This window comes from Neolamprologus brichardi, chromosome 22 (genome assembly GCF_056152115.1).
Source record: "Neolamprologus brichardi isolate AB-2024 chromosome 22, ASM5615211v1, whole genome shotgun sequence".
NCBI classification, from domain to species: Eukaryota; Metazoa; Chordata; class Actinopteri; order Cichliformes; family Cichlidae; genus Neolamprologus; species Neolamprologus brichardi.
In genome coordinates this window covers 17722149-17749695 of record NC_142124.1, presented here as the reverse complement: position 1 = coordinate 17749695, position 27547 = coordinate 17722149, and the positions used below count along the sequence as shown (strand labels likewise).

The 27547-nt window shown below is 41.0% G+C and overlaps 1 protein-coding gene across 3 annotated transcripts; it reads right to left on the bottom strand.

Moving 5' to 3' along the window:
- Nucleotides 1-28: 28 nt before the first annotated feature.
- On the bottom strand, nucleotides 29-27547 carry fam91a1 (family with sequence similarity 91 member A1). Of its 3 annotated transcripts, none has more exons than XM_035906580.2 (24): nucleotides 27138-27547; nucleotides 25945-26029; nucleotides 25006-25157; nucleotides 23570-23627; nucleotides 21162-21229; nucleotides 20443-20556; nucleotides 19813-19903; nucleotides 19297-19359; nucleotides 18023-18129; nucleotides 17844-17882; nucleotides 15508-15620; nucleotides 15103-15212; nucleotides 14529-14641; nucleotides 14110-14196; nucleotides 13784-13913; nucleotides 9528-9676; nucleotides 8745-8879; nucleotides 6506-6619; nucleotides 6217-6289; nucleotides 4570-4716; nucleotides 3966-4064; nucleotides 3634-3757; nucleotides 3454-3523; nucleotides 29-2441 (listed from the first exon to the last, which is right to left on the bottom strand). In XM_035906580.2, exons 1-24 carry the CDS (start codon nucleotides 27207-27209, stop codon nucleotides 2256-2258), a joined length of 2499 nt encoding a protein of 832 aa, XP_035762473.1. In that variant the 5' UTR covers nucleotides 27210-27547; the 3' UTR covers nucleotides 29-2255. The 3 variants fall into 3 exon arrangements, with proteins under 3 accessions (XP_035762473.1, XP_006787863.1, XP_006787864.1); XM_006787800.3 differs by having other exon boundaries at nucleotides 3966-4067; nucleotides 27138-27546; XM_006787801.3 differs by having other exon boundaries at nucleotides 3966-4067; nucleotides 14529-14638; nucleotides 27138-27546.

Genomic DNA, 27547 nt, shown 5'->3' with positions numbered 1-27547 from the left:
GCAGGATATTTTAATGGAGAGGGGGGAGGAGAGAGTTTGATCTTATTACATATTTATTTATATTTTCATATACTTTTTACATATTTATCTGTAATAGTATGTAACCGGAGACGAGGCAAGATGGAGAAAAGGATAAAGGAAGGGCATGGTGAAGGAATGTCACTTTCTTCTTCTTTTTTTCTAACCAATGTAATTACAAGATCATGTTTAAATCTGTCAAATATCCACAGTCCCATTAAACAAGCTACAACAAAGAGTTCCTAAAATATCTGCTGACATATAAAACTAGCATTTTAAACACTGCGGTGGATGTATATCTAGGGGAGGAAGGGGGTAGGGGGTGTATCTGGGACGACTGAGTAACTGCAAGTAGATAACAAACAGGCAGGACTGGGAGGAGACTCTTACTGTGAAAGGTAGGCATGTATTAAAACACACCCGTGACGTGTACAATACTCACGCAACATACTCACAATGGTTTCTACAGTCATCATGCTTCAAAAGGTCCTTGTGACAGTCGTTTTTTCCCCTATTTTAGCATCACGGTATCAGAAACTACCACAAGTGGGTCAAAAACAGAATGTAGATTCGTTAAAAAAAAAAATGGAGAGAGAGCTCAACAAACTGGGTTTCCATTTTAAACGCAATAAAAAAAAAAGAAGTACTCTATATTCTCAGAGCAACACTGAAAAAATTCACGATAGGCTTCAGACACTTTTTGGGCCATCACATCTCTGAGATGCTGGGCAAAGCATTAGCATTTCCATCCCTTGGGTCTGCAACAGCCTTCACAACAAAGTTGCCTTCTCTCTAGACTACAAACCCCCTTATTTTTTTTCAAAACATGGTGTAAACAGAATCCCCTGGAGAGTGAGCAAGGCTGGCCAAGAGTGCACTGCACAAAAGCTGATCCACAGAGAGGCAGAGAGAGATAGCTGGCAAGCGACAGTGGCAACAGCCCTGGGTCGAACACACAGAGCTAACTGTTCCCATTCTTTTCAGTTTGGTTCAGTTTGATTCATTTTGTCAAATTCTTGATAATGGCTGGCAGGTTTTTTTGATCTGACGTTGGTAATTTTTATTAGTTAGACACACTACATCAAATGCATATTAACAATTAAAAAAAAAAAAGAAACTTGTGAGATTTTAAAAAAAAAACAACCTCCCAAAAAAGGAAATAAAACAAATCAGGAGATATGATCCCAGACCTGGTAGTTTTTGATTGGCTGAAAATAATAAGGCAACACCAAAATAAAAGAACAGAGAAAGGAGTAAAAAGAAAATAAATCATTATAAAGAAATAAGGTCTTTGGTGTTCTCTAATGGATTTAAAAAAAAAAAAAAAAAACGCAGTTTCTCAGATGCCTGGTATGACACTTTCCTTTTGGTGAGCTCTAAAATCACGTGCACACAACAAATGAGCCAACATTAAAAAAAATAATAATTACATGATGTTACTTCGTCCACAGGTTTGAAGAAATCCTGCACAGTGCAAATAATAAATGCCCCAAATATTGATTACAAGTAAAGAGGAAAGATTTTTTTTGTGCAATAGTATCATGCATTAGATCACTTAACATGAGACAATACAGGGAGGCAGCGGGGTCTTATCAACCTGGTTAAAGTCCAAAGAATTGGTCCTAGAATATGCATATTGTCAAATGATTCCTGAAGAAGTCTGTTCAACACTTTAATGTTTATTTTATAGGTCTTTTTTTTTTTTTTTTTTTTTTAGAACATCTATGCAATATTAACCATTTTACACTCTGCTCTCAAGGGTCACAAAACATCCATCGACTGAAGGGGTGGGGGTGGGGTGGAGTCAGTGGGAAAACAGCGCATTTGTTTCCAGTTAGATGGTCTTCCAGGTTAAATGATGTTTACCTGCATCGCTGTGATATAGTGTGATAATAGCACCACTCCAACAGATAACACTGCCTTGCTACGAATACGAGGAATCACAGAGGGGAGGGAAGGAGGACAGCAAAGAGGGTTGGTACTAGTGTCGATGATTCCTCATACAGTAGGTGAATGACAAAGTGCTGACGGGGCCAATTATCCTATGACTGGATACTGGTGGACAAGAAGGCGGGGCTTACGAATAAGGGAGTTTCCTTGTGACTGGATTTAAAGATGCAGGGCTGGAACCACAAACAGGAATTTCCACAGTGAGACGTGACGCTGTGAAAAGACATTAGCCCCCTTTGTTGGGACGCTGTTTCCTCGTTCCTAAATCTGGAAGTTTTGCTGATGCTTTATGTCAGTTGGTCTTTCTGCAGGGCTGAGATGTCTAGAGGAGGAGGGGCGCGCCCGCTCCATTCCTTCAGCTGCCCGTCCTTGAAGAGGAGGTTGAGGGCGGGCAGGGGGACACCGGACTCTGGCGGGGGCTGGCTGAGAGGGTTGGACACGCCGCTGTCCAGGTCAGAGGGCTGGCTGCCATCCTGCCAACACGGGGTCAAAGGTGACAGATCAGAACAACAGGCAGCAATGTGAAGGGCAGGGATATATTTTTATAGGAGGAAAAAAGCCAGCAGAAGGGTTCCAGTGAATACTGCTGCCACGTCCTTTCGCTTAATCATGTTACCTTCGTGCTGCAACACCCTGATTCAGCTCTGATTACTTCACTTATTTTTTCCTTTGTCCCAATATCTGTCTTTTCTTTCTTTCTTGCACTAAATGTTCACCCAGCTCCACTTCCTGTTTTGCACTGTAATGTTCATGTCTTTAATTGATCACTAAAATTAAATAAACACAACTTAATAAACAACTTAAAGTGGACCCATTATGCAGTTCCTTATTTTCTGTCACATATGTACTGTTACGATGTTGGATGCTCCTGTTACACTTGGCAAAAGCTTCAACTAATGAGGTCGGCGCATATGTAAGTAATCGCAGAGGGCTGAAAGCAGAGCTTACAGACTGCTTAAACTGAACCCTTCCTTAGTTGCACTGCAATCAGTCTGCATTCAGTTTGTTCTTCACTCACCTTTTTCACTCCCTGTGCATTTGTATGCCATTTTTATATGTCATTAACTTTTATCTCCTCTTTTATCGTGTTTGTTTTGTCCTCGTCTCTAAGCTCTGCTCTTTCTCTTTTCTTTCCCCTCTGACCTAATTTTAAAATATTTTCTCAAACAATGCTTAAATATTAACATTAATTATGCTAAAACAACATATTTATATTTTTACCACATTGTACTTTCCTGTTATTATCCTCTTTCTGTCTCATAAGGACCACACGGCTCGTGTCTTGACTGGACATTTGAATGGATTATCAGTCTGGGACGCTTTTTAGATACAAACTGAGACGATCTGAATCGGTTTAAACAGTTTATCAAAATAAATGGATAAATTATTGTCAACCTGACATTTGCTCTTTTCACTGGCCAAGACTTTTACTTTTGAGCAGGATTTCTTAAGCGGACACCTGAAGAAACTGCAAAGTGATTTTACCTGGAATGACTGAACGAAGCTCAACACCTTGAGTGACAGTTTTCGGCTCGAGTGGAGTAGCTCTTGAAGGCTGAAACAACAACAAATCTTTAGTCAAGGATCAACACACGTCAAAGCTCCTGTCACAGTTTTTATGTAAACGTTAAGCTTTATAGGATGCTGCCTGATTTTGGTTTTTACCTCTCGTTGCTGCAGAGCTTGTGCGAAGCAATCTTTCGACACACTTTGCGGTTGAGCTCAGAGCTGAAGAGGGGCATGCCAAAGCACAGTTCAAGAGGGACCCACTCGTCTTCAGATGAAAGGGCTGAGGGGGGAAAAAAGAGATTGGCAAGGGAAAGATGGACACAAATTACAACATAAGACGCTGACAAGAGCGTTTGGTGTTGAATTTAGCATGGAGCCTCTGTCACACTTTAGCTTTAGCTCTTAGATTCTTCCCAAACACTTTCAACTAACAAACATCTGATTAAATACTACTGGAGATATTCTAATTAAAAATAACACACACTTACTGTCTGTCTTTCCTTTGCCTTCACCGTTGTTCTCCTCTGTCACAAGCTCAAAGGACTCAGTGCTGCCATTAGTGTCCAAGCCTCCACCTAGATGGGTGTCTCCTGGAAGAGAAGTGATAAAATCTAAGTCACAGTTAAGGCTTTTGAGTGTTGTTTGTGGGTAAATGGTAAGAGCTAGAATAAAGCCTATAAGACCTTCAACTGAGAAGCTTTTTTAAAATCATTTCTTGCCATTTGCTGGATTTACATTGGAAATTCATCTGTTAAAAATCAGACCTGCAGTGTTGTATCTTTAACTTGGCGCGTTAAATGAGATTTGTGATCATTTACATCAAGATTCAATCAGCTGATCTGAAGGTAAAGGCTAAAAGTGTTCGATCCGTGTGCATTAGCAAAGGCAATCACAATAAAAGAAACAATTCTGCAGACAAACAGCATAATTAAACTGGACTGTGAGCGATATTTATCCAATCTGCACCATTAGTGCTATTATGGCCATCGCAGGTAAGGGCACCACTGCTAGTTCAACCCGGCATGCTTTCCATTCAGCACCCTCACATGCACAGCCGTAAAAAAAAAAAGTGCACGTGCGAGCTCTTGTTACCTCTGCACTCAGTGCTGTCGCTGGGCCTGCGGCGGTGCCTGTTGTTGGAGTTGAGCATGGTGATGTAGCCACACTGGTGCTCCAGATCCACATGCTCCTTCAGCTTCTGCAGGGCCTTGTGCACGCACATGTTGGAGTAGGAGAACTCTGCACAGAAGGCACACAACACACACAGTGGGATCGTGTTAAACACCAAACGGGGCAAAGCTCACACTCAAAATGACACGATGCAAAGATACGACCACAATTTATCTGCTGCATGAGGCTGTTATGGACTGTGTTTATTCATTTGGCCTGTTACATTTGTTCAGTAAGCACATTAGGAGGATGAGACTTAAATGGTACGTTTAAGCAAATGCACAAAGAGAGGGACTTTACAGGATTCAAAATCTAACAGTGTTTGATGAGTTAAAACCCTCAAAGCTGAAAACAGTGAATGTTTGAGTCAGCAGAGAAAAGATCGCAGTTTGAAGGTATGCTTGTAGTTTATGCACACCCTGCCAGTGAAAGTATACCAATGCTGATATATCATCAGTGTATAATACAGTATAACAGTACTATCAGTTAGCAATTTAAGGCTGTAAACCAAGGACACATTGCTACACTTTACCTAATCTCTCTATAATGTTAGGAAATACGAACATGCAAATAGAAAGACGTGAATACGTTTTATTTTTATATAATAATTTAATGTTCACTGACAGCCCTTTTAAGCTACATTCAGAGTCACCTTTAAAGAGGACATCAGTAGTAGAGAGACCATCCTTTACATTTAAGAGTAGCCTTTCAGGGTTGTTCTGTTATCTGATTCAGATTCCCTCTATGCATCTTACACCACAGGTTTTCTGGCTATGAGTCACCGAGTCCACCAAAAGCAAACTGAAGACTTTGTACATTTCCTCTTCCTTTGGAACACATGAACCCAAGGCCGGATTAGGAGCACAAAAAATGAGCAGATGGAAAAAGCCATATTTCACAACATCAATAAAAACTTAAAATGGCCTCATATCTGAGGTTTTTATTGTGTTAAAATCTATTTTTGAAATGTTTATATCTTATTGAAATATGCTGAATTGTAGGACGGGGTTCTATTCTGCACCATGAATAGCTATAGGAAATCAAATACAGAGTCTGCGAGGCCTCCTAATCTCCAATCTGTGGGTTTGAGTTTTCCGTTTCTGGAGAGAACAGTAGCGTGTCAAGAATACTATTGTGAAGCAAAAAAAAATCATGGTATCATATTTTCTTATGAGAAAAACCCCTTTCTCCTGTTATTTCACTATCACCTCTCATTCTTTGACAGCCACGGCTTTCTATGCATAGGTACACTTACGGTTCGCCGATGTTTAGCAGTGTTTGATTTATTTGAACAGTTTGATTTATTCAAGCACAGACATCTTTAAATCAAAAAGAAAAAGAAAAAGCTTTGATTTCTGTAAAATAAGACAACACAGATTCAGCATGTGAGACAGTCGCGCCTCTGTGCAAAGTCAGTCTCCAAAGGTCCATTTTGAGCCAAGAAAATGTCACTTTTTTAACATTTTGTCTGACTCAGTAAAACAGGACTCTTCATTATGGTTAAATGCAGGTTGGCTATTTGAAAGTTGCTATATCAAAACAATAGTTTATGCACAGACAGGTTCTTACCTCCCTTCAGATCCTCCTCATCAAAAGGGAATGGGATGTGCACCATTTCTCCATGCCCATGCATACCATGACCCTGTGGATTACATGCACATGTAGTTTAAATTACAATCAGTGCACATTTATACACAAACACAGCAAGAGTTGGTACAAAACGTACAAAAATGTCATCAGACAGCATTAAATGAATATTAAGTTAAATAATCTGGTATTAAAGGCAATATTTTATCCTCTCAACTTAGAGGTTTAAGACAACAACATAGAAAAATCAGCCTCATCTGTGTGAGTTTACCTGGATGAGAACAGCAGAGTGTGTAAGGGCATCGTTAAGCATTGTCAGCACGTTGGACGTAGGGACCACTCCAGGGTCGTGACCCCAGGAAGTTATCAATAACCTGTCATAGGCCTGAAGAGAGAGAAATGGTTCAAGGGATTCAGCAATGAATAACTTCACTCATCATCAGATCTTTCCAAGGCAGCTTTCAACAAACTGGACAAAAATAATAATATTAAGAAAAACACATTTTATTTAACATAAATCTTTATAAATCATAATAAATTCTAATAAATGATAGTAGATGTGTAAAAGTGGAGATAGGTTTGCAATTTTACACTTCTTTTTGCCCCATAGTAGCTTTATTGTTTATGTAAATGTAAATACAGGTTTCTACATGTAGGACAACATCACAGTTGAACCATTTCTACCAGTTTTTGTTTAATTTAGAAGATCGAAAAACAAAAAAGAATAAGAGGAAACACGATTTTCTTCTAGTTCAACTGTCATGCCATCTTGTCAACCTCCCACTAGGTCAATATTAGCCGGTTAAATTAATTAAGGTTCCACCCTGCTGCTGATTTTACATGCCAAGGATTTTGTTTGGCTCTCTCAAACTGAGAGAGCTTTTAGATGAAATTAAGGTGTTATTCTCGTGTCTCTGGTTAATTATTTTCACTCCATAAGTGACTTATGGACTGAAATTGTTTAAATGTGTAAGTTCCTGCACTGCCATGAGAAGGCAAAGCGAACAAACAACCGACTCCACAGTGAAGAGCACAGTTCCTCCACCCTTCGCTCTTCAGTGACAATGTCAAGCTGGCCCAGTCTGTCCTTTGATCAACAGACTCACACACAGGGCTCAACACCAAACAACACTTCAGACTTTGCAGTCTGTGTCACTTCATCAGCTTCTCTTTTCATTACGGAGAAATTCTGCCCGACTCTTCTTTACAACGTTGTTTCAGTTCATTGAGATTTATGGATATTTATTTATGCACAGCTCTTTTAAGGTCCTAAATTTCAATCAACTTCAGATCTGGACTTTGACTGGGTCATTGCAGCACATTGATTATTTTATTTTTCAGTCATTTTGTTGTAGATTCCCTGCTGCGCTTCGGAACATTGTCCTGTTACATGACCCAATTTCAGCCAAGCTTTAGCTGTCAGACAGATAGTCTCGCATCTGACTCTGGAATAGTTTGCTACAGAGGAGTTTAAATACTGTACTCTCCCCGAAGGGCTGTGGCACTGGAGGATTCAGGTTAACACACTCCAGAATGCTTCAGACCAGCAAGCTGCCAAAACTTCAGCTTTTATGAATACATTTACACTTGCTGATGATCAGTTAATCAAGTGCATTTGATTAGCAGCACCTGGCTACAACTTACACTCTTATCACCTGTGAAAGCAGTAAGAGTGTACTCAGTTTTTCACAGGACTGTGAGATCGTTTTAAGGCAAAAATCCCTTAAAAATTTTCTTATTTACCCCCGCAAGCCTCTACTCCATATGTTATCCCAGTGTGAGATGACCTGGTTCTCCTATGGAAACTCTCTGTCCTTCCACAGTCAATTTGAAATTCCCAAAATTCAAAAATTGCTTTCACATGATTCTCATTACATGTTAAGTGTTAGCCCTGCAACAGACTGTCAACCTGCTGGATGGATGGATGGATGGATGGAGCTGCGACATTTCTACTTTCTTACCTTTCCTAGTTAGCTTTTGCCTTAAAACTAGGTCATTAGTGTTACAATGACCCTATGAAAATATTTTGCAAGTTTTCTGAACCTATTGAAACACCAACAAATTAAGTGACATGTAGATAAAAGGTGCAAAAATACATGCATGCAAGCTATGGTCTAATAGATCCATTTGCGTGACATTACACATCTTCCCCTGAGAATCTACTGTAGTACTCAAGTCATCATTAGGTCCTTGTCTCACAATCCCAGTACTATTAAAACAAATCCCACAACCAGCAGGAAGCCTTTGAAGAGAAAAATGCAGGTTTACAGTGAGATATGACCAAGGTCCACGAGAGTCTTTGTTTAGAAAAGAGCTAGCCAGCGTTCTGATTACCCGTCCTTCCGACTCACTGAAGGTCAAAGATTTGAGAGGGTAGGTTTTAAAAGATAAGTGAAAATGTGACTCAGCCAACTGCTGGGCCAACACAGTACTGCTGTTTTTAAATCTGACTAGACCGTGTCTCTACGCTTCTGACTTACACACTTGATTAATCATTAGTTTGGACAAACCTGGAAAATGTCCGGCAGCTTGCGGAGCCTGGAGCCTTTGGAGAGCAGCAAAGACGGCGGGCCTTGGCCAGTCACATGATACAGGTACAGCTTGAACCAGATGGAGCTCACCTCAGGGATGGCTGGGCCAATGTGCTACAAGGAGAAACAAATACACACACGCACTCATACATACGTTTACAGGAGCAGAACTAACGCATGCACACTGGGCAGTTTTCCCATCTCATTCCTCGCATAAACTCACACTTCACATCAACCTAAAAAATAACACAGCCGCATGACAATAATTGCGTCCGTGTTGTTCTTCTGTCTGAGGGGAAACTGAAGCTGCTATTAGAGACGTGAGAAGAAAACAAAGACAAGAATTTGGTAAATTCCACTTCACTGAGTCGCAGCAGTGTTAGAATAAGCAGCAGCGTGAATGGCACAACAAGAGTTTAACTTCTTTCCCTCTGTCTCTCTGAGCTCAGCTAGAAAGCTGGAGTGTGGCCAGGCAGAGGAATTACTGGTGAGCCTCGCCTCCTTTCCTTCCCTTTTCTGTGTATAGCCTTGTTGTTGGGGCAACTGCAGGCTGAGCACTCGGAGCACACACACAATCACAAATCAATCCCGAGCGCATGAGTGTGTACACTACAAGAGAAGGCAAACACAACCAAACGGACAAACTCATTAACTGTCAGCTAGAACACAAACACACACACATAAACGCACTCAACATGTACCCAAACATCCCAGCATGCCAAATAGCAGCCCTTCTGCTCTCCTTCCTTCCAGGCATCATACCTGAGGGGTGCAGCTGCTGATGGGTCTGATCTCGTTGCTGAGCGGTGCCATCGAGACCAGCAGCTTGTAGTTCTTGTTGAGGACGCGGCTGCAGGTGGCCTGGTCTAGACCCAGCAGGCTCTCACAGCGCAACATGTCCAAGGGGAAACCTAGTGAGAGGAAAAACATGAGAAAATCCTGACTTACTTCCTAAACAGGCTAATGCAAATGTTTATGCGCATTAAATTTGTAGTGTTGTCTCAGGATAGAGTATTTCTTAACGCCACAGCGAAAAATTTGCACTCCACCGAACTGTTATGGTGAACTGGGAGCTTTGTTCCAATCATGTCCTGTCATCATGCACTGTGGGTAGTGACTAAAATAATGGGATTACAGATATAAATGAGCGAAATAAGAGTTGGCCTTGTAGGGTAGCTGGGCTCAGCTGTATAGATAGGGTGATGAGCTTGGAAAGCATGGAGCAGAGGCCATCTGATTAGGATGCCTCCTGACTGTTCTTCTTTGGAGATTTTCCAGGTGCATCCAGCTGGGCTGAGATCTGGAGTTTTTCAGAACTTGCTCGAGGGATTATATCTCTCATCTGGCCCAGGAATACCTTAGAAACCATAGGCTGAAGGATCTTTTTAGCTAATCTTCAGTGAAAAAACTGGTAATCATGTGTCCTAAAATGTTAACTATTCCTTTGAAAAAAAAAAGGGGGGCTTGAATAATTAAAATATAAAAATATAAGTGTGGATGCTTTAGACAATAATGTGGTTGATGATTGAACAGAACAAAGATTTTTTTTCTTGCTTAAGTTTTCAAAGGATATTTTTGGCATCCTTGGATTTAAAATCCTTGTATCTTGCAGTGGAACCTATTGAATCTAAGAAATGTCTGTGATATTAAAAGGTAAAAGACAGGAGGGCTGGTGGAGCTGACGAGGTGAGCAGACGATCCATGTGCCATAAGACCAATGCACAGGCCCAGGTTTGCATCCGTCCAAACACCATTTATTGTCGTGCCTTCCCCCTGGTCTTTATCCAAGCTTTACTGCATTCTCTCTACTGTCTGATCAAAAAAATGGTAAATGGCCACGGTCGGGTCGCCCCGACCGCCTACTGGTGTTGGCCAGAGGGGCCGATGGCGCAATATGGCAGCCTCGCTTCTGTCAGTCTGCCCCAGGGCAGCTGTGGCTACAACCGTAGCTTGCCTCCATCAGTGTGTGAATGCGAGAGTGAATGAATAGTGGCATTGTAAAGCGCTCTGGGTGCCTTGAAAAGCGCTATATAAATCCAATCCATTATTATTATTATTGTATTTGTATAGCGCTTTACTAGTCCATAAGGACCCCAAAGCGCTTTACACATCCAGACATTCACACACTGGTGATGGCAAGCTACATTGTAGCCACAGCCACCCTGGGGCGCACTGACAGAGGCGAGGCTGCCGGACACTGGCCCCACCGGGCCCTCTGACCACCACCAGTAGGCAATGGGTGAAGTGTCTTGCCCAAGGACACAATGACCGAGACTGTCGGAGCCGGAGCTCGAACCAGCAACCTTCCGATTACAAGGTGAACTCCCAACTCTTTAGCCACGATCGGGTGAAAGATAAATAATTTCAAAGATGCATAAAGTGACTTATATTTAATTATCAAAACGGGGATTAATAATCTACACGATTTGCAAATGTTTATTCTGACAGTATCAATTGTTTCTGAGTGTTTTGTTGTAAAAAGTGATTTACCGCCATAATAACTCTCATCATTAACTACACCTGTAATAAGGGAAATGGCACGCACACTTCAACTTTCTATTCTAATCATTCTAATACAGTTATGAATGGCTGGTCCAATAATAAAATTTTAAAAAAAGTCTCCTCTGACTTTACCAAACGTTTTTGTTTTTTTTCTTTGCTTGACAAATTTCCTTCACTTCCCAAATTAACAATGATCATTAGACTCTTTGGGGGATTAGTTTAGCTTCAGCCAGCAGGCTTTTACTGCTCTCACTCCTCAGCTGAGCAGCAGCAGCATGAGGAGCACACAAAGATAAGACAATCAGAAAGGAGGCACACGGCCAAACCAAACAAACAGCATCTGGTGGCGCAATGGAAGCTACACAGAAACTCAGAGGCTTGCTTTGTCGATGCTGGAGGACATACTCTCTTCTGCTCCCTCTAGAGACACAAGCTGAACAATACAGGTTTACTCTGTGTACATAGTTGTCCTTGTCTTCAGTATTTTCTGTGAGCATATTTAAGAGACAGCAGTGAGGGCCAAAAGAGACAATAGTGAGAGATGCCAGCCAAAAGCAGCACAACCAGCAACTTCTTCTTTGTTGAAAAAAAATAAGTAATCATGTATTGATTTTCTGAGATCACAGAACAAGTTGCTGAATGGAAGACATTTACCATTTTCTATAACTGCAGTCACAGCAGCTCAGAGTACTTTCTTAGGTAACAGAGACGGGATAAAAACATGAACTCCTGATCAGCTGAAAACAGACCACCAGACCCACTGATGCACTTCATAGCTAAAAGTTGTACTGTGTCACATTAAAAGGGAGCCTATTATAATTACTTCAAGCTCAGTGCTTTTGTTTTTAGACCCTATTATGACAGCGTAACTTTAATATTTGACATTAAAAATAATCATTGTTTATTTTATAACGGTGCAGCTCAGCTCATTTTATCTGAAAAAAAGCTGCTTAGCTCTTCTTCCTGTAAACCATCTTTGTGGCTGACACTTGTAAACAGAAGGTTTGAGAGGATTAGCCAATTACAGCCAGAGCTGTGTGTCTGAGACCTGATCCCTGAGATGACCACATTAGGGTCATCTCGCCCTTCTATCCCATTATTATGATTTAAGAGTAAAGAAAAAAACACTGTGTGAAACCAAATATTTAAAGCAGGCTGAATCCTGAGATTCTGGCTCACAATGATTATGAGCATCCACCACTATAATTATAACAGTAATTATATGGATGTAACTGTAGCTGTAGATAAGGTCATCTAATAATCAGAGTTTTGGTGTTTCAGTTCATGCATGCCAAAAGCAAAGATACTGATCAAGTTTCAAGGCCATATCATACCGTTCACGGTAATACCGGTGTAATGTTGGGCAACGATAAGAAAAAGGAAATATCGCGATAGAATATGGGTAAAACGGGCATGCGCAGTGCCTTTGTTTACATACGCACATGGCAGAAAAAGCATGGCGGAGACGGGGAATGAGGAGAGAGAAAGTGGATTGTTGAATGAAACGGATGAACGAGAATTGGTTTGTAAAAATGCTGCAACTTCAGTGATGTGGAACTGGTTTAGCTTTCATCCGTCAGATACACAACAAAGCACTATTTTTGGTAGAGCATGCTAGCGGGCCGTCGTTATTATTGTGTTTTTTGCAAAGTACGGCACACTTAAAATCAATCCTTTGATTTTTCTGAAAATCAAAGGATTGATTGTGTGTGCCTTATGTATGAATTCTGGTTGTGTTTACTGACCTCAAAACTATTTTATGTACACGGCGCCCGAAAATTTGTCAAATGTTTCAGTACGACTTTGCTAAGCTACGAACCCGGACCGCTTGATGGATTGTCGGAGCATTACGGCTATATTAGGCAGGAGCCTCGCGGAGTGATACGTACTGTGCTTCAACATAATATTACCATATTGTGTGTGTATAACCTCTTCTTAAGTTTTGTGGATATTATACATGGTTATGCTGAGGATATGTCGGCCAGTTTCCACTGGAAATGCCTTTTGGTTAAAGTGTCAGCAAGGATTTGCATTTGCACGTTAAAATTTTTATATAGCTTTAATGCACATAAAAAACAGCTGCTTGTTTAAGTGAAAATACATTGATGGGGTTTTTTGCACTAACAAAGTTGTGGAGTTGTAAAGTAATTTGTCTAGCGTCAATTATATTGTCAGTTATATTGTTATCGCAAATTTTCAAATGTATATCATTATAAATATTTTTGGTCATATCGCCCTGCTCTATATTATAGATAGTAACTCATTTAGCTCACAATCGACCACAGTTCATAGGTAATTGTCCTTAAAATAACAAAAGTGACCTTGCCTTTGAGCACACTTCTGGATGAAGACCCATTGGATGATCACTGTATACAATTTTTACTAAAAATCTGACCAACATTGTAAGAAGGGTAGCCAGTCTTGTAAACTGGGGATGGACGGGTGACTGGTAACAGACCCCGTGTCCTCGTCAAAGTCCTCATTTGAAAATAAAGGCGGTGTAACTGCATAATTACCTATGTTTGGAATATCAGGTCCCTGGTCCTGAGTGAGTTCTTTGTTGTAGCGCAAGAAGAGAATGGTGTTTTTCAGGGTCAGAGCGTGGTCAAAGTAACGCTGAGCCTCACCCTCTGCTGTGCTCTCCACCTGAGAGAAACAGAAACGAGTGCAGAAGTTCCAACTCAGAGTTTGTGTGACTGTATTCAGATGTCTGCATATAGTGTTTGATGTCTGTACATACATGTGTATTTGTTGCACCTAGTTAGCATCCTCTCAATTTAAGCTAAGGTTTTGATGAGAGATTTTCTGAGAACAAGAAAGAAATTCTGATTTCTGGTCTCACCTTCTCCAGCTCAGCCAGGAAGCTGTCGAGAGTCTCATCTGACAGTTTGCCCACTTCAAACATGGTTACAGCATGACTCTTCAGGTTCTGATAGCACAACAACAGAAAACAATTAGATCAACAGTAAACATCCATTTTTTACAAGATAAGTTTTGTTTTTTGTGTTTTTATATGATTAACAGCAGTGATAATTGATTATTTTTCCAAAATAAAAAAAAGTACACTCATATTATAGTTCAGACTGAGGCAAATATCCATCTGCACCATTCAGCGAGCAGCAGAACTCACATGCATGAGCAACACTGCATTGATGAATATTTTCCCTCTGAGAGATCACAGCACAGCCACTATCTTTATCTTATGCTTGTTACCCCACTTCCACTGACGCGAAGCCTTCACGTCCACACTCTTTCACTTACCGGCGATAAGTTGCCCATCATCAGGAAGGCTGTAAGGGTCGAGTCAAAAAGGAAGGCGATCCTCTTGGTGGGTGCAGCTGGGATGCTCAGGCTGCTAACGCTACCTGTGTCTGCTACAGAGACATAAAAATATGCTGTACCACTCATGCATACTGCAGCAAGTCTAACAGCACAGCTACATGCGAGTTATTCTTTTAAAACTCAGGAAATAAACTAGTGTTTTTATGATTAACTGCATTTAGAAGATGAAAACGAAAGCCTCTCTCTATCAAACAGGCCTGATTTACATGGAGATGTGATTGATCAACAGTCACTTATATGACAATATCTACTAAAGCAAATTTAACAGTGACACCTTAACATGTAAAACAAAGTTTAAATATAAGAATGTTTTAGAGAAACACCTATTAATGTGAGAATGAGTTTCAGAAACATGACTGAGCTTTCTTAGGGATTAATTAACACTGCTGCTTCAAACTTCTGAAGTAGCAATCATAAAGTGCTCCGTGTGCGCACATCAGCATTTGCATGCACTGCAGAATATGCCTGTGTGTGTGTTGATGTGTATACAGACCTTGGTCTTCCAGGCTAGTGGTGTCTGTATCTGTGGCTGAGGAGCCTCCCTCCATTACAGGACTGCCCTGCTCCCAGGACAGCAGCATCTTCTGGGGGTCCATAGTGCTCCTACAACAGTACATAACAGTACACAGTACATAAAGGACACTGTCACCACACCCTAGTAGTTCATCATGTCCTAAAGCTGGGAAAATTAAAACTCATTAAACATTGATGGCATTGAATTTTTATAAGAATAACGTTGGTGTGTGGCGGTTTCTGGAATCTCAAATGCTCGAAGCTTCAATTAAAATGTTGGTTTTTCGTGCGCTCAACTGTGTAAATGTAAAAATGTATTTCAACAAATTGCACTACACTGAGGTTTCAGATGGTGTTTCGCTGACTGACCGATGACAACACATACTTGAGCCTGTTAACAGATGGGGCGTTCTTCCAGGTGGGGTGGAGCTGGTCTGAGCTGAACACCTGACCTTTCTTCACGGCGAAGCCGAGGCGACAGTACATGGACACTGCGTTCTGATAAAACACAGGAGAAGCACACGCAGATGATGTTTGATCCCACAAATAACATATCTGACACCATATGTACACTTATCAGCCACTTTATTAGGTACACCTGTTTAACTGCTCCCAGTCACATGGCAGACACGTGACGCGTGTATGGAAAAACGTTTCCTGGTTTAATGAGCCTCGATTTCTGCTGTAACATTCAGATGGTAGGGTGAGAATTTGGTGTAAACAACATGAAAGCATGGATCCATCCTGCTTTGTAAGGGTTCAGGCTGGTGGCGATGATGTAATTGTGTAGGGGAGACTTTGTCTCTCGCTTTGGATGCTTTAGACCCACTAAGCATTATTTAAACACCACACATCTGATTATTGATGCTAACCATGCAAGACCCTTTACTGCCATTAAGGTTGTTCTGAAAGCAAAAGAAGTCCAACCAAGTGCTGGGAAAGTGTATCTAAAGAAGTGGTTGTTGAGTGTGATAGTGATACAACAGAGAGAGATGCAATAATAAGGTAAGGAAAGAAGAAAAGTGGGTTACAGATTTTGCTCTAAAATGTCTTGAGACCGTCACCAGAAAATTTGGTTTTTTTATCTCTCTCTTCTGGGAAACATCTTCTGGGAGACTAAATTTTATTTTCTAGTACAGAAATCCACCCTGCAGTAGTAAGTGTAACTCAACAACTACGCTGTCTAGATTCAGGCAGTTATATCCATACAAATCATAAACTTTTAAAGAGTTTATTAGCAAGATATTTTAATTTAGACCTCATTTAACATTTTAAGCTAAATATCAACAGTAAATTAAAATTCCTGAAAAAAACAACTGTATTGTCAAAAAAAAAAGTCAACCGTTTCAGTGCAAAGATGGACAAATGTCATAAAAACGTGTAGCCCAAGAAAACCAACCCCCTCAGTTTGAATGGCTTTAAGAGGATTTGAAATTACATTGTCAAATTATACTGTAAGCAGAGATGCCTTGTGAGAGTCTCCAAGTGACTAAAAGCAATCTGAATAGTCTTTTGGATGATGCTCTTAGGGAGAAAAAAAAGCAATTACTGGCTGCTGACTCAACTGGTCTCAAAAACTGAAGAAAAAAAGAAAGGTAGTACAGCTGTACTGTACAGCTGTCTGGCCTTTTCATTATTTCCTCCACTTCTACAGTCATCAACTCGCCATGCTGTTAACTCTTTTACTCAGACATGAGCATAGTGAGCTTGATTGCTTTTCACACCTTTACACCCGAGAGGTGCAGGCTGAGGTCAACTAGTCATCCTCTTATCATATCAAAAGAGGCCCTGGGAGGAAGTTTCTTTCAAATGACTTAGGCCATGAAGTGATTATTGCACAAGAGGAAAGTTCAAACTCAAGTCAGGATGGGAAAAGTTTCTGCACAATGGAGACCTCTCAGACATCTCAATCATCTCAGAAGCTACAGGCCTTCTGCTGGAGACTCGCTTTAGATCGCTGCCTTCAACCACTTCTCCTAAGTGCTGCTTTTCAGTTGCACCAATGAGATGGGACCAAGTGATGATGGAGTGCAGCTCTCCACACAGAAGGTCATAACACTGTGGCAGAATTTAGGTCCGTGCCTGATAGAAAGTGAATAGGAAACTGGGGGGGGGGGGGGGGGGGGGGGGGGGGGGGGGGGGTCAAACTAGAGCAGCAATTCAACAGGAATGATGCCGCTCAGCCCCTCTGGTGGAGTCATGGGTCATGATGGATCTAATCGTGGCACTCAGATACACGTCTGCCTGAGTGTGTATCCAAACCGAAACGGCCAAATTGTGCTGAAATGTCTCCTCACTTGGCTACATATTATCAAAGCTTTTCCCCCCTCAGAGTTAGTCTCTGAAATGCCAAGAAAACACAAATCCGATGTGATAGCTGCTTATCAGACAAAATGCCATCACCCAAATTTCACAACGTCACGTCCTTGAAAAGCAAATTCCTATTTTTTTGAAACATACGCAGCAAAACATATTTTTCAAAACAAGCTGCTCCCTTTCTTTCATTTAGTCTAAACGCTGCTCTGCCATGTGTCTTTGCAGACAAAGAGAAGCGAGAAGTACATTTAACAAATCTCTTCTAAAGCAACAGTGGAAGCGCAGAAAATCACTTCTGCATTTTTCTGTGAAAATTTTGAAAGACATATTTCTCAGATCTACCGTTTCCCCATTTCTCTTCTGAAAAACTGCACTTCAGTTACAGTATGATGAGCAGATGCCTACCTTCACTAAGTCCAAGTCGATCTCCAACACATTTGCCAGCTGGGAAGCGCAGAGGGAGGCAGGATCAGGAGACACAAACAAAGTGTTTGGTTGAAATGTTGATCAATAAACAGACACACACACTCTCTTACTATGATCGCAGCAGCCAGAGGATAATGAAACACATTTCTAAAGCCTACCTCTGCTACGTTTGTTTGCTCATCGATGGACACAAAGATTTTGTACAGAAGCGTTTCAAAGTAATCACCCTGGACCCGGTTCATGACAAACCCTTCCAGTGGGGGCACTGAAAGACACAAACAGTAACCAACAACTGTTCAGCAACTCTTCAAACACAGAACTGTTTCCGTTCCCTTCTTTTTAAATACACTACAGTACTGTGCAAACGTGTGGACTGACCTCCTCATTTCCCACATTGATCCCACACTGCTTCAACAATGTTGAGATCCGAGCTCTGGGGAGGCCAATCCATGCCTGATTGTGTTTCCCAATGTGTGTTTTTCTATGCAGCTATGAATTTACTTGACTGACAGTGTGTTTGGGGTCACTGTCATCTGATTTATAATTCCATCAATTTACCACGACACAGCCTCCACCATGTTTTAAGCCCTCGCTGATTTGAGCATCACAGACCTGTTGCCACTGATTTTCAGTCCAGTTCTTGTGTAATTTGGCAAACCTCAGCCTTTCCTCCTATTTGACAGCTATCCTTGCACTGAGACCATTTCTGATGAAGCTTCAGTGAGCAGTAGATTTATCAACTGAAATGCCATCTATCAGGTCCTGTGTCAGGTCTTTGCTGGATTTTTCCTATTTCTTAAAGACATGGCTTGAAGATATTGTTTGTCTCGTGCTGGGATATGCCAGGTTTTCAGCTAATAGTTGTTTGGGAATCATCTTGTTGGTGCAAAAACACACAAACTGTGTCATGTTTGACATTTTTAATTTTTCGACAATAGAAATGGGAACGAAAGAAGTGTTTTTGGGACAGGCTGACAGTAACAAAATAACAAAAGATACAATTTAAAATTAGCTCTTCGCTCAGCAGCCTGTTATGTGTAGACACATATTTGAGTTAGATGCTTTTTTTGTGCTTGAATGATTCACAGATCAGGTGTTAAGTGGCTTAACAAACAAATGCATTCTGCTGAAAATGGTCAGTTACAAGGACTGGAGTAAAAATAAGTAAAAAAGCTGCCAATATCCAAAAGAAAAACTTTTGCCAGAGAGCCTTGAGAATTGTTTCTTAAAAATCACTTGAAAAATTATAAGAAAATCTGGTTTCTTTAAGGAAAACATAAAGAAACTCAGGTTAACTTGAAATTTTTGCACAGTACTGTGTCTGTAATACTCTTATAACACGTGATTTCAGATTTAGACAGCAAACTTTCTTAGCCAAATAAAATAGAATAGGGATGTTTAAACACACACACACACACACACACACACGTACCTGAGATGCAGCTGTCATCAGATATGGGAACATCTAAGTAGATGAATCCCCGGTTGTACAAGCCTACAGCAGAGAAAAAACAGCATAAAATACTCTCTTTGTATATTTGCTGTTGCTATTTCCATGTGGAAACTAATATTATGACAGAACCTGTGCAGTTACTGCTTCATCAGAGTAGAATAATAGTATGCTGGAAAAACGTCAACCCAATAAAAATCTCATCAGAATATCTACACATATTAAGATTGCAAAGCGTCTCAGTACATTTTATTCTATTTGTTGCCACTCAGTTACCAGCACTCCTGTGTAGAGGTTCATCACACTCAAACTGATCTCTAATTAACGTCTAAGTTGCAAGAACACAACCTTCATCCTTGTGTTTCACCTCCGAAAATCAGTCCAAAACACTGAGGTAAGACTGAATCTGTTCTTACTATAAACAAGTAACAAGATTTAAACATTTGCCACCTAATTTATGGTTGAGCACGAGCAAATAGAACTGAGTATTTTGCTCACTTAAGACCACGTTGTACTCCATGGATCCTGCCAGCTGAGGACCAGAATCTATCATCTTATCAATGGCTTTCTTCTCAGCGGGAGAACAGATCTGCAAGTTGATCCAGTAAACAGATGACATTAGCACACACCTGTACCACAGAAACATGCTTCAAAAAAGGGTTTAAAAAAAAGCACCCATGGTAATCCATCTATATATTATGTGTTGATTTCTGTTTCTTTATTTTTCTTGTGGAAAAAAAAATTGTTAGAAGAATTCGCTCATTTATTTTTTAGGTTGAAAACAAAAACATTACACCGGTAATTCTTCACCGTCTTCACTACACTCATTTCATGTTGTTCCTTGTTTATCCTTCCTTTGGCAAATAAACATCTAAACAGGCAGAATTACGCTAAACTTCCAACATGAGGATCCAAGCTTTCTCATCCTCCCTACCTATGTTCACCCAGGTTTCTTTGGACTGTCTGTACCTTAAACCGCATTGCTGTATGTATTCTGTATGGCTGTAAAGAGCTTGAGGCAAATATGTGATTTTTGACACTGAGCTTTCTATAAAAAGTGACAGGGTCTTATTGTATATTATTTAATTGAAACAAATCAAGAAGAAAAGAGTCAAATTTCTATCGCACCCTTATGTCGTCCTCGGTGATGTAGCCTGTCTGTGCCACCCACCACGGCTCCACGGAGATCTCGACTGGTTTGGCCGGCAGTAGGTCCCGTGCTGTTTTCCTGCGGAAAAATTTCTAAAGGTGGAGACAAAGATTATTAAAGAGGGCTGAGCAGAGAAAAGTTAAAGATATTAATATTCTAACTACAAAGATGGACAAACTAAAGAAATATCCACTTGCACCCATATGTACAAATTGTTAAGATCATCTGTGAAGATGATTTTATACTTTAAATTGCAGATTGGAAGACGATAGTATTAAAAATATGAATTTTAAAAGCATTTGAACATCACCCATTAAATACATTCTGTACCACTCTTATGACTCATTTTCAGGCCATTTTTACACCTATAGTTTGATTTTGTTTAACTTGTAGCTTTTTCTTGTGGTCTGGCTTCATTTGATTTCATTTCACAGAGCCAGTATGTGTCACTACAAACCATGTGTGACTGTTTAGTCTGCTTATTGATTAGACGTGTCTGGAGCAATCAAAGTAAATAAAGCAAAAAGGAGAATTTACTTTGATTCAAGTTGCTAGTCCGTACTGACTTTACTAACCATCTATGGTACACTGTCGGGCCCCAGATTGCAAAGTATATCTGGCTTCGTTCAGCTTAAACAGACTACAAAAAGCACAGGTGTAATAAAACACATTAAAATACATATTAATGACATCTTACTTTGGAGGACCTGCACTGGTTCATCAGGTCGATGTACTGGTTTCTCCCAATGCCAAGTAGCCTTAGACCTGTGGGATGGTTGGAAACATGAGCCAGTCAATTTATCACAGGTGTATAAAATCAAGTCTTTACCAAAGATTGTGAAGGAATGAGTTTCCCAAAAGAGTTCACTAAATTTAAACGTGGTACTTTTATTATTGGATTTGCAACAAGTCCCTTTCTGAAATTTATTCCCCCCTAAATATTTAACAGTCAGTTATAAGTGGTATTACTGCAACGTGGAAGTTTTTAGGAACAAGAGTGCAGAGGCACATGGTGCATAAAAGTCACCAACACTCTCCTGAATCAGTAACTGCAGTTTCAAACCTCCTCTGACATTAAAATCAGCACAATAACCGTGTACCAGGAGCTTCCTGGCATGGATCTCCATGGCTGAGCAGCTCCTGTCGGTGTAATGTGTAGGAGGGTCAGTACTTTTGTCCAGTCTAACCTGGCTGCAATGATCCTGCAATATTCAGTCTGGCTTCTTGTAATTACAGATTGACCTAAGAAGTTCGTCAAGAAGGAAAGTTTGAGAATCAGTTCCTTTTTAGTGTTTTTCCAACTTCTTTCAATAAAAGTTATTTCAGTAAAAAAAAAAACCCTCATGAGGTTTGTTCAAAGCTTGTGCAAGTCCAAACAAATCCCACACAAGTCCCACACCCCTTCTCCAATACAATTGCCTGACACACACACACACAGGCACACACACACACAATCCATCCCCCAACCGGCAGACAGAGATAACAAGAGTAAGCGTGTGCATGCATATTTATTTCTAATCAAACGAACACATTTTTTCTGAATCTGAGGAAATTCTGGGCCATGTAGCAAAAACTTTCATGTTACACTAAAATATTCAAATTTGTCTAAAACTCCCACCTCGTCCCCTCCCCTCCCCTGTGCTGCACTGGGTTGCAGGGGGCAGAGTAAAACGTGCAGGGACAGGTGCCAACGCAAACAGGAACGAGTAAGATCGCAGAATCCTACACTTGCACCCTGCTGCTACACCAAGACACAGACACAACACACAAACATCCACCCACGTAAAACTGTCTCTCACACGCTCTCACTGCCTCTCCATCCTCCCACTTCTGCATGACACACTTCCAGACTTCCTCCAGAGAGATTAGTGGAGTGAGGCCCCTCCGAGTACGGCTACGATCGCCTGCTGGCGGCCTTCTGCTTCCACAGCATGAAGGTCCTGCACTGCCAGGACTCAGCCACTCACTAGTCAACACCAAAGCCCATTTCAGCTGACAACTAAAAGTCAAAGATCACAACCAGTGCACGTGACTTTTAACTAATTTTAATCAGGCTCCACAGTCATTTCCCAGAAACGCAGGTCCTCACAAATGAGGCCATTTTTTAGGGGGAAAAGCAATTTTCATTATAATTAAATGGCATTTACACCAGCCAATTAAAACCCATGGCAATGCTCTGGTTTGGTTATGGAAACACAAAGCAATTATTTAGGTTTGTTATTGAATTTAATAAGCGGGTTACAAAAGCATTCCTGTAATAAAACAACAAAACCACAGCAGGGTTTGGGCTTTGAGAGAATTAACAGCAGTTTTACTAAGAAGCCTTAAACCTCCAATATTCATGAACCAAAACACACTAAAAACACTTCGAATAATGAGTCGAGAAAACTGTACAGAGACAAACAACATGAGCTACTCATGCCTAAAAGCCAGGGTGCCAATCTTCATCTTTATCATCAGCTTTTCAAAAGCCAGATTTTCTGAGAAACATTTTTGACACGTTGCTTTAATTTATCTTTCAAATGTGATGTGTTACACAAGCTGTCTCCCCTAAACAGAAAAAAAGAAGTGGAAATTAAGTAAAATAAACTGCCAATTATTTCTCTTGATTAACTGCTTGGTGTGAAAAATGACAGAAAATAAAAATGTATTCAGTTTTTAATTAATAAAAATGGGGGGGGGGGGAGATCAGGACATGCTGAAATGCCGAAACAAATGAATGTTTGCCAGAAGAAATTACTTACACGACTAACTTAATATCAAAATAGCTACTGAATAACTTTCTGTCAATCATCTTAGAAATTAATGAGAGATCAGTTTTGATACAGGTAACACAAGTACAAAGGAAGTGATAGGCACCAAGAATAACACAGAAAAGCCACGCAACCAAAAAAGACCTGTAAAGCGGTTTGAAGGGCCTCTCCAGTGAGCTCCTGATTGTTGTTCTCACCCCTAATCTTCCTAAACTCTGGATCCTTTAATAACCATTCAATAACAAAAATAAACAATCAATAAGAAAACAAAATTAACAAGAACTGGGAAAGTTGGGGAGCCAGAGACAGTCAAGCCATTTTAAAAGCGTAGAAGAGAAGAAAAATAACTCACAGTCAGCTGCAGTAAAGTTGGGCAAGGAGTCGTAACTCTTCTCACTGTTCATAATATCCTGGAGGTGGAAAGAAAAAAAGAGGAGAAATAAGAAAAAAAGAAGAATTAAACTAATTTTGTTCTCCCCTTTCTATGTCCCCTGTCTCTGATTAATAACAGGATTAGCAGATCTGAGCAGCCGTGCTAATTTCGACTCCAAGTTTTCATTAAGTGCTTAAGACGGATTATCAGAACATGACATAGCCTTTGGCAATTTAGTGGTCACAATTAAAGCTCAGTCAAGTTTGGTTTAGCGTGCAGCAGAAAGTGGGTGAAACCCCCTCTCAGTGAGCTGAAAAATAAATGCTGTTCCTTTATGTGTATTTATAGGTTAGGTAAAAGAACATTAGCCACATCTGTCCTATGAAATGGGAAGTACAGTAAATGTGGAACAATCGAATGTGACAGTTAGTATCTGCACACAGAGTTGTGGTAATGGAAATACATCTGAGAGCAGGCTGTATAAAGGAATTACACCAACTATGTAGTCAGCCACAAAATTGAAGTAATTAAATTACAAATGCATTATTTTCCATCTCCAGTCCCGTGAACACAAGGGCTCAGTCTTTGCAATCTAAATGAAAATGCCAAAAGTCAAGGAGAACCCTTCTCCCTGACAGACCGGTTCTCTCTGCTTTATCAGTGAGTGTGAGCTGTCATGCAGGCAAAGCTCAGACTGACTGCAGAGCAAACAGCAAAGATTTTTCCCGGGTGTGTTTGCCCTGGGATCAATCCTGTGCATGGCCCTGAGCTGGTAGACGAGGCTTTACTAGATGCTGACTGACACCTAGTGCCTGACTGATGCCAGATCTGGGGAACATAAAAAACATAGCATATTCTTCCCTAAAGCTACACAATGTCTTATGACGTCCTTAATCTTACCTTTTAGGTTAAAAATGAACCAACACACAATCATTCTAGCCAGTGACAATACACCCATTTATCCTTTATGCAGGGTGACCATAATAATCCAGCACATCTACTCAGGTGTACCAAACAATGCCGTATACTCGTACTATTCATGCAACAAAAGCACATTGAACTAAACAGCTGGGAGCTGTGAAAAGCTCAGATTCCTCTACTTGTATTGGTCTTTTGGATTCCTTGTTTTGTCCCTGCAGTTCCTGCACTCATTCCCAGGGATGCCAAAAACTGAAGACATTGTTCATTTTAAATGAACAGAGACTGCATGTTTCCAGTCAATTAGAAAACCTTTGCCGTTGAACAATAAGTATGTCTGCTCTGTTCCTCTGGGTTTACCTGCCCCATTGTTCTAAAACCAACGGGAACTGACAGAACGACAGATGTTGTGAAGAGGCTGTTCACAGAGATTATGATAATGGGAGCAAAGTTAATGCTCTGGTATTGCACTCATCAACGCAGCATGAGTTGCGTACCTCCATGATTCCTATGTAATACGAGAACGGGGTGACTCGTAGCCCTTTGACCATGATGTCAGACAGGTGGTAGGGGTACAGCATCAGGTGGTCCCGGCTGTACTTCAGAAGCTCCTCATAATATTTGCGCTCATCCTTCCTCACGTGACGCACTGCTCAGAAAACAAACAGCAGTCAGAGTGTACATACAGAAACAATCTCTCTACATCAACACCACAACTAAAGTGATTCGATGTAATACATAATGCACTTTATTATACAGGTACATACACATGTTTAGCCACTGTATGATTTTCAGTTGTATATTACCTTTTCAGGACAAATATGAAGGATAATCCTATGATCAACACCAAAAGCAGAACAAAACATGGACAGAGCTAATAAGACATCACCCACAGGTGAGTGAAGTCCCATTTGTAACCCGTGTGCTTACTGTTTTTGCTGTAACTTTTTTTGAAACCTGACATAATGAGTGAAAGTTAGTTCTAAATGGGAACCAGAGGACACCGCATGCTCACTCGCTAACTGACAAGCAGGATCCAATAGCCGTGCCCTGGTTTATCCTCCTAATTATCACCATAATTTACAAAATAAACTTTGTGTTTTGCTGAATTTGCTTTGAAAGCAGAGAGTGGGATTACAGTTCCATCAGAGAAGTGTTTACTGAGGTCACAGAGCCATGAAGCTTAGTGCTGTTTTCCCATAGACTTTTATGAAATCAGAAGTCTTACTGCAATGATAAAATAGCATTGGTAGTATGTTTCTCTGCAAGGTGATATGGTGAGAAAGTTTTTGCCCATCATCAAGCACTCTCTGGTGGGGTTATATTTATCCCGCCACAAACCGCTGTCTGTCTTTTAATCTAACACTCAAACATCATGTAGCTCACCCTGTATGTTTACCACTGCTGTGTGTGTGAGGGGGGATAATATTGCTCACCTAGGTTATTGCGGAATCGCAGCTGGTTGCGGATGCTGTACAGGAGCACTTGCTTCTCATACTCGCGCTGAGAGTTCCCCAAACTCTGCAGAGAAAGGAAAATGCCCGGGTGAGACCACGTTAATGTGTCAGGGAATGAAACCAAACAGGGCCTCTTTTAAACCTCCTGTTCTCCAGCTGTCTGTGAAATATTTTTCCATGCTGGAATATTTCCTGCTATTAGATGTGATGTCATATGTGTTGAGAAACGTGTGAAACCATATTAACTGCAAAGATGCAATGAGGGATTTGAATTTGACACAGGCTAAGAGGTAGGTAATAAAGCAAGAAGCATCGTCTTGTGCTTGATTTTGGTAGCACATACCTACAGCATACTTCTAGTTACTTACAAGGCCAATACACCGATTGGTATTGGACCAATAATGACCTTAAGCAGATCAGATATCAGCAATGACCTGTCTGATCCTCAATGGACAGTTTATGTGTCATGATGTAATCCACAGGTTTTAGAGCCACGGTAGCCCCTGGATTCATGATAACTCACACAAAAAATGAGAAGAGATATTTTAAATTAAAGAAAAATTAACAATGGAGTTGGGGCATAAGCTTAATATTGTATCTAAAGCTGTTTTCAGCGAGAGAAAACTTGTTATATTGTGCACATCAGGCCAGATGTGTACACCAGGGGCCCCTGGAGTCTCACTGTTTCTGATGAGTAATCCAACTTTTCAGAGGGTGTATGAGGATGCAGCAGCTCAAACTGCTCGTCCACCCACCTCCTCTTCACCGAGACATGTTGGCGTAGTGGCACAAGAAGAAAAGGGGGAGGGGGGGGTCATGCATTTTACTGACTAACTGTAACAGCACATTTCAATAGCATTAAATGCACCAGGCACAAATACGTAAAAGCCGTATCTGCAGGTGACACACACGCTCTAAAATCATGTGTTGCCCCCACCCCCACCCAATCAAACAAACTGTCATGTGATGCCAGTGTGGCTTCAGTAGCTGGAGTGTAATAATGGTCAGTTATGGCTCCGGCTGGATGGTGAAGCCCTGCAGAGGACGGGGAGCGAGCAGTGCGACACTGACAGCTGCCGGTATGACAGAGAGCAGCCCCGGTGACATTGACAGGTTCCCCTTGCGGTGTCCCCCCTCTCTCCGTGCCCACAGGAAACGTTAAAAGTCGGTACCTGTTTGACGTTAGCTGGGAGCTTGTTCCACGGGTAATTCTGCCTGATGTGAAATTCCACGTCCGTGTTCATCGCTAGCTAGCTAGCTGGCTACAAGTAGAATTCCTCGAGACGATCGGAAACGGGCTCTCGGGAAAGTCCACGGTGACCTCGCCCCCCCCGGACACCCAGCAACCGAGCGAAGGGACACCCGGTTTGAGGAGATTTTTTTTCTCCAGCGGTTATTTTCCTTCACAATAAACCGTAACTTCCTTGTTGTATTTTCGAAAGAGCCGTTCGTCACGCTCGTGGCTACTTTCGTCACTTCCTGTTGAGGAGTGACCGTGGACCTGAATGGAGCAGGAGAGAGCGGAGTTTCAAATCAGAGATGATGTTAGCGCCGTCCAAATCAATGGTTTATCTTAAAGTGC

Coding starts and splice junctions, on each gene's coding strand:
- fam91a1 (XM_006787800.3), bottom strand. CDS start 27,209: ATGAACACGGACGTGGAATTTCACATCAGGCAGAATTACCCGTGGAAC. Junction 6,620..8,744: donor AGCTGCCGGACATTTTCCAG/GTTTGTCCAAAC, acceptor CTCTCTCTTCAG/GCCTATGACAGGTTATTGAT. Junction 4,717..6,216: donor TGAGGAGGATCTGAAGGGAG/GTAAGAACCTGT, acceptor CCTTCTGTGCAG/AGTTCTCCTACTCCAACATG.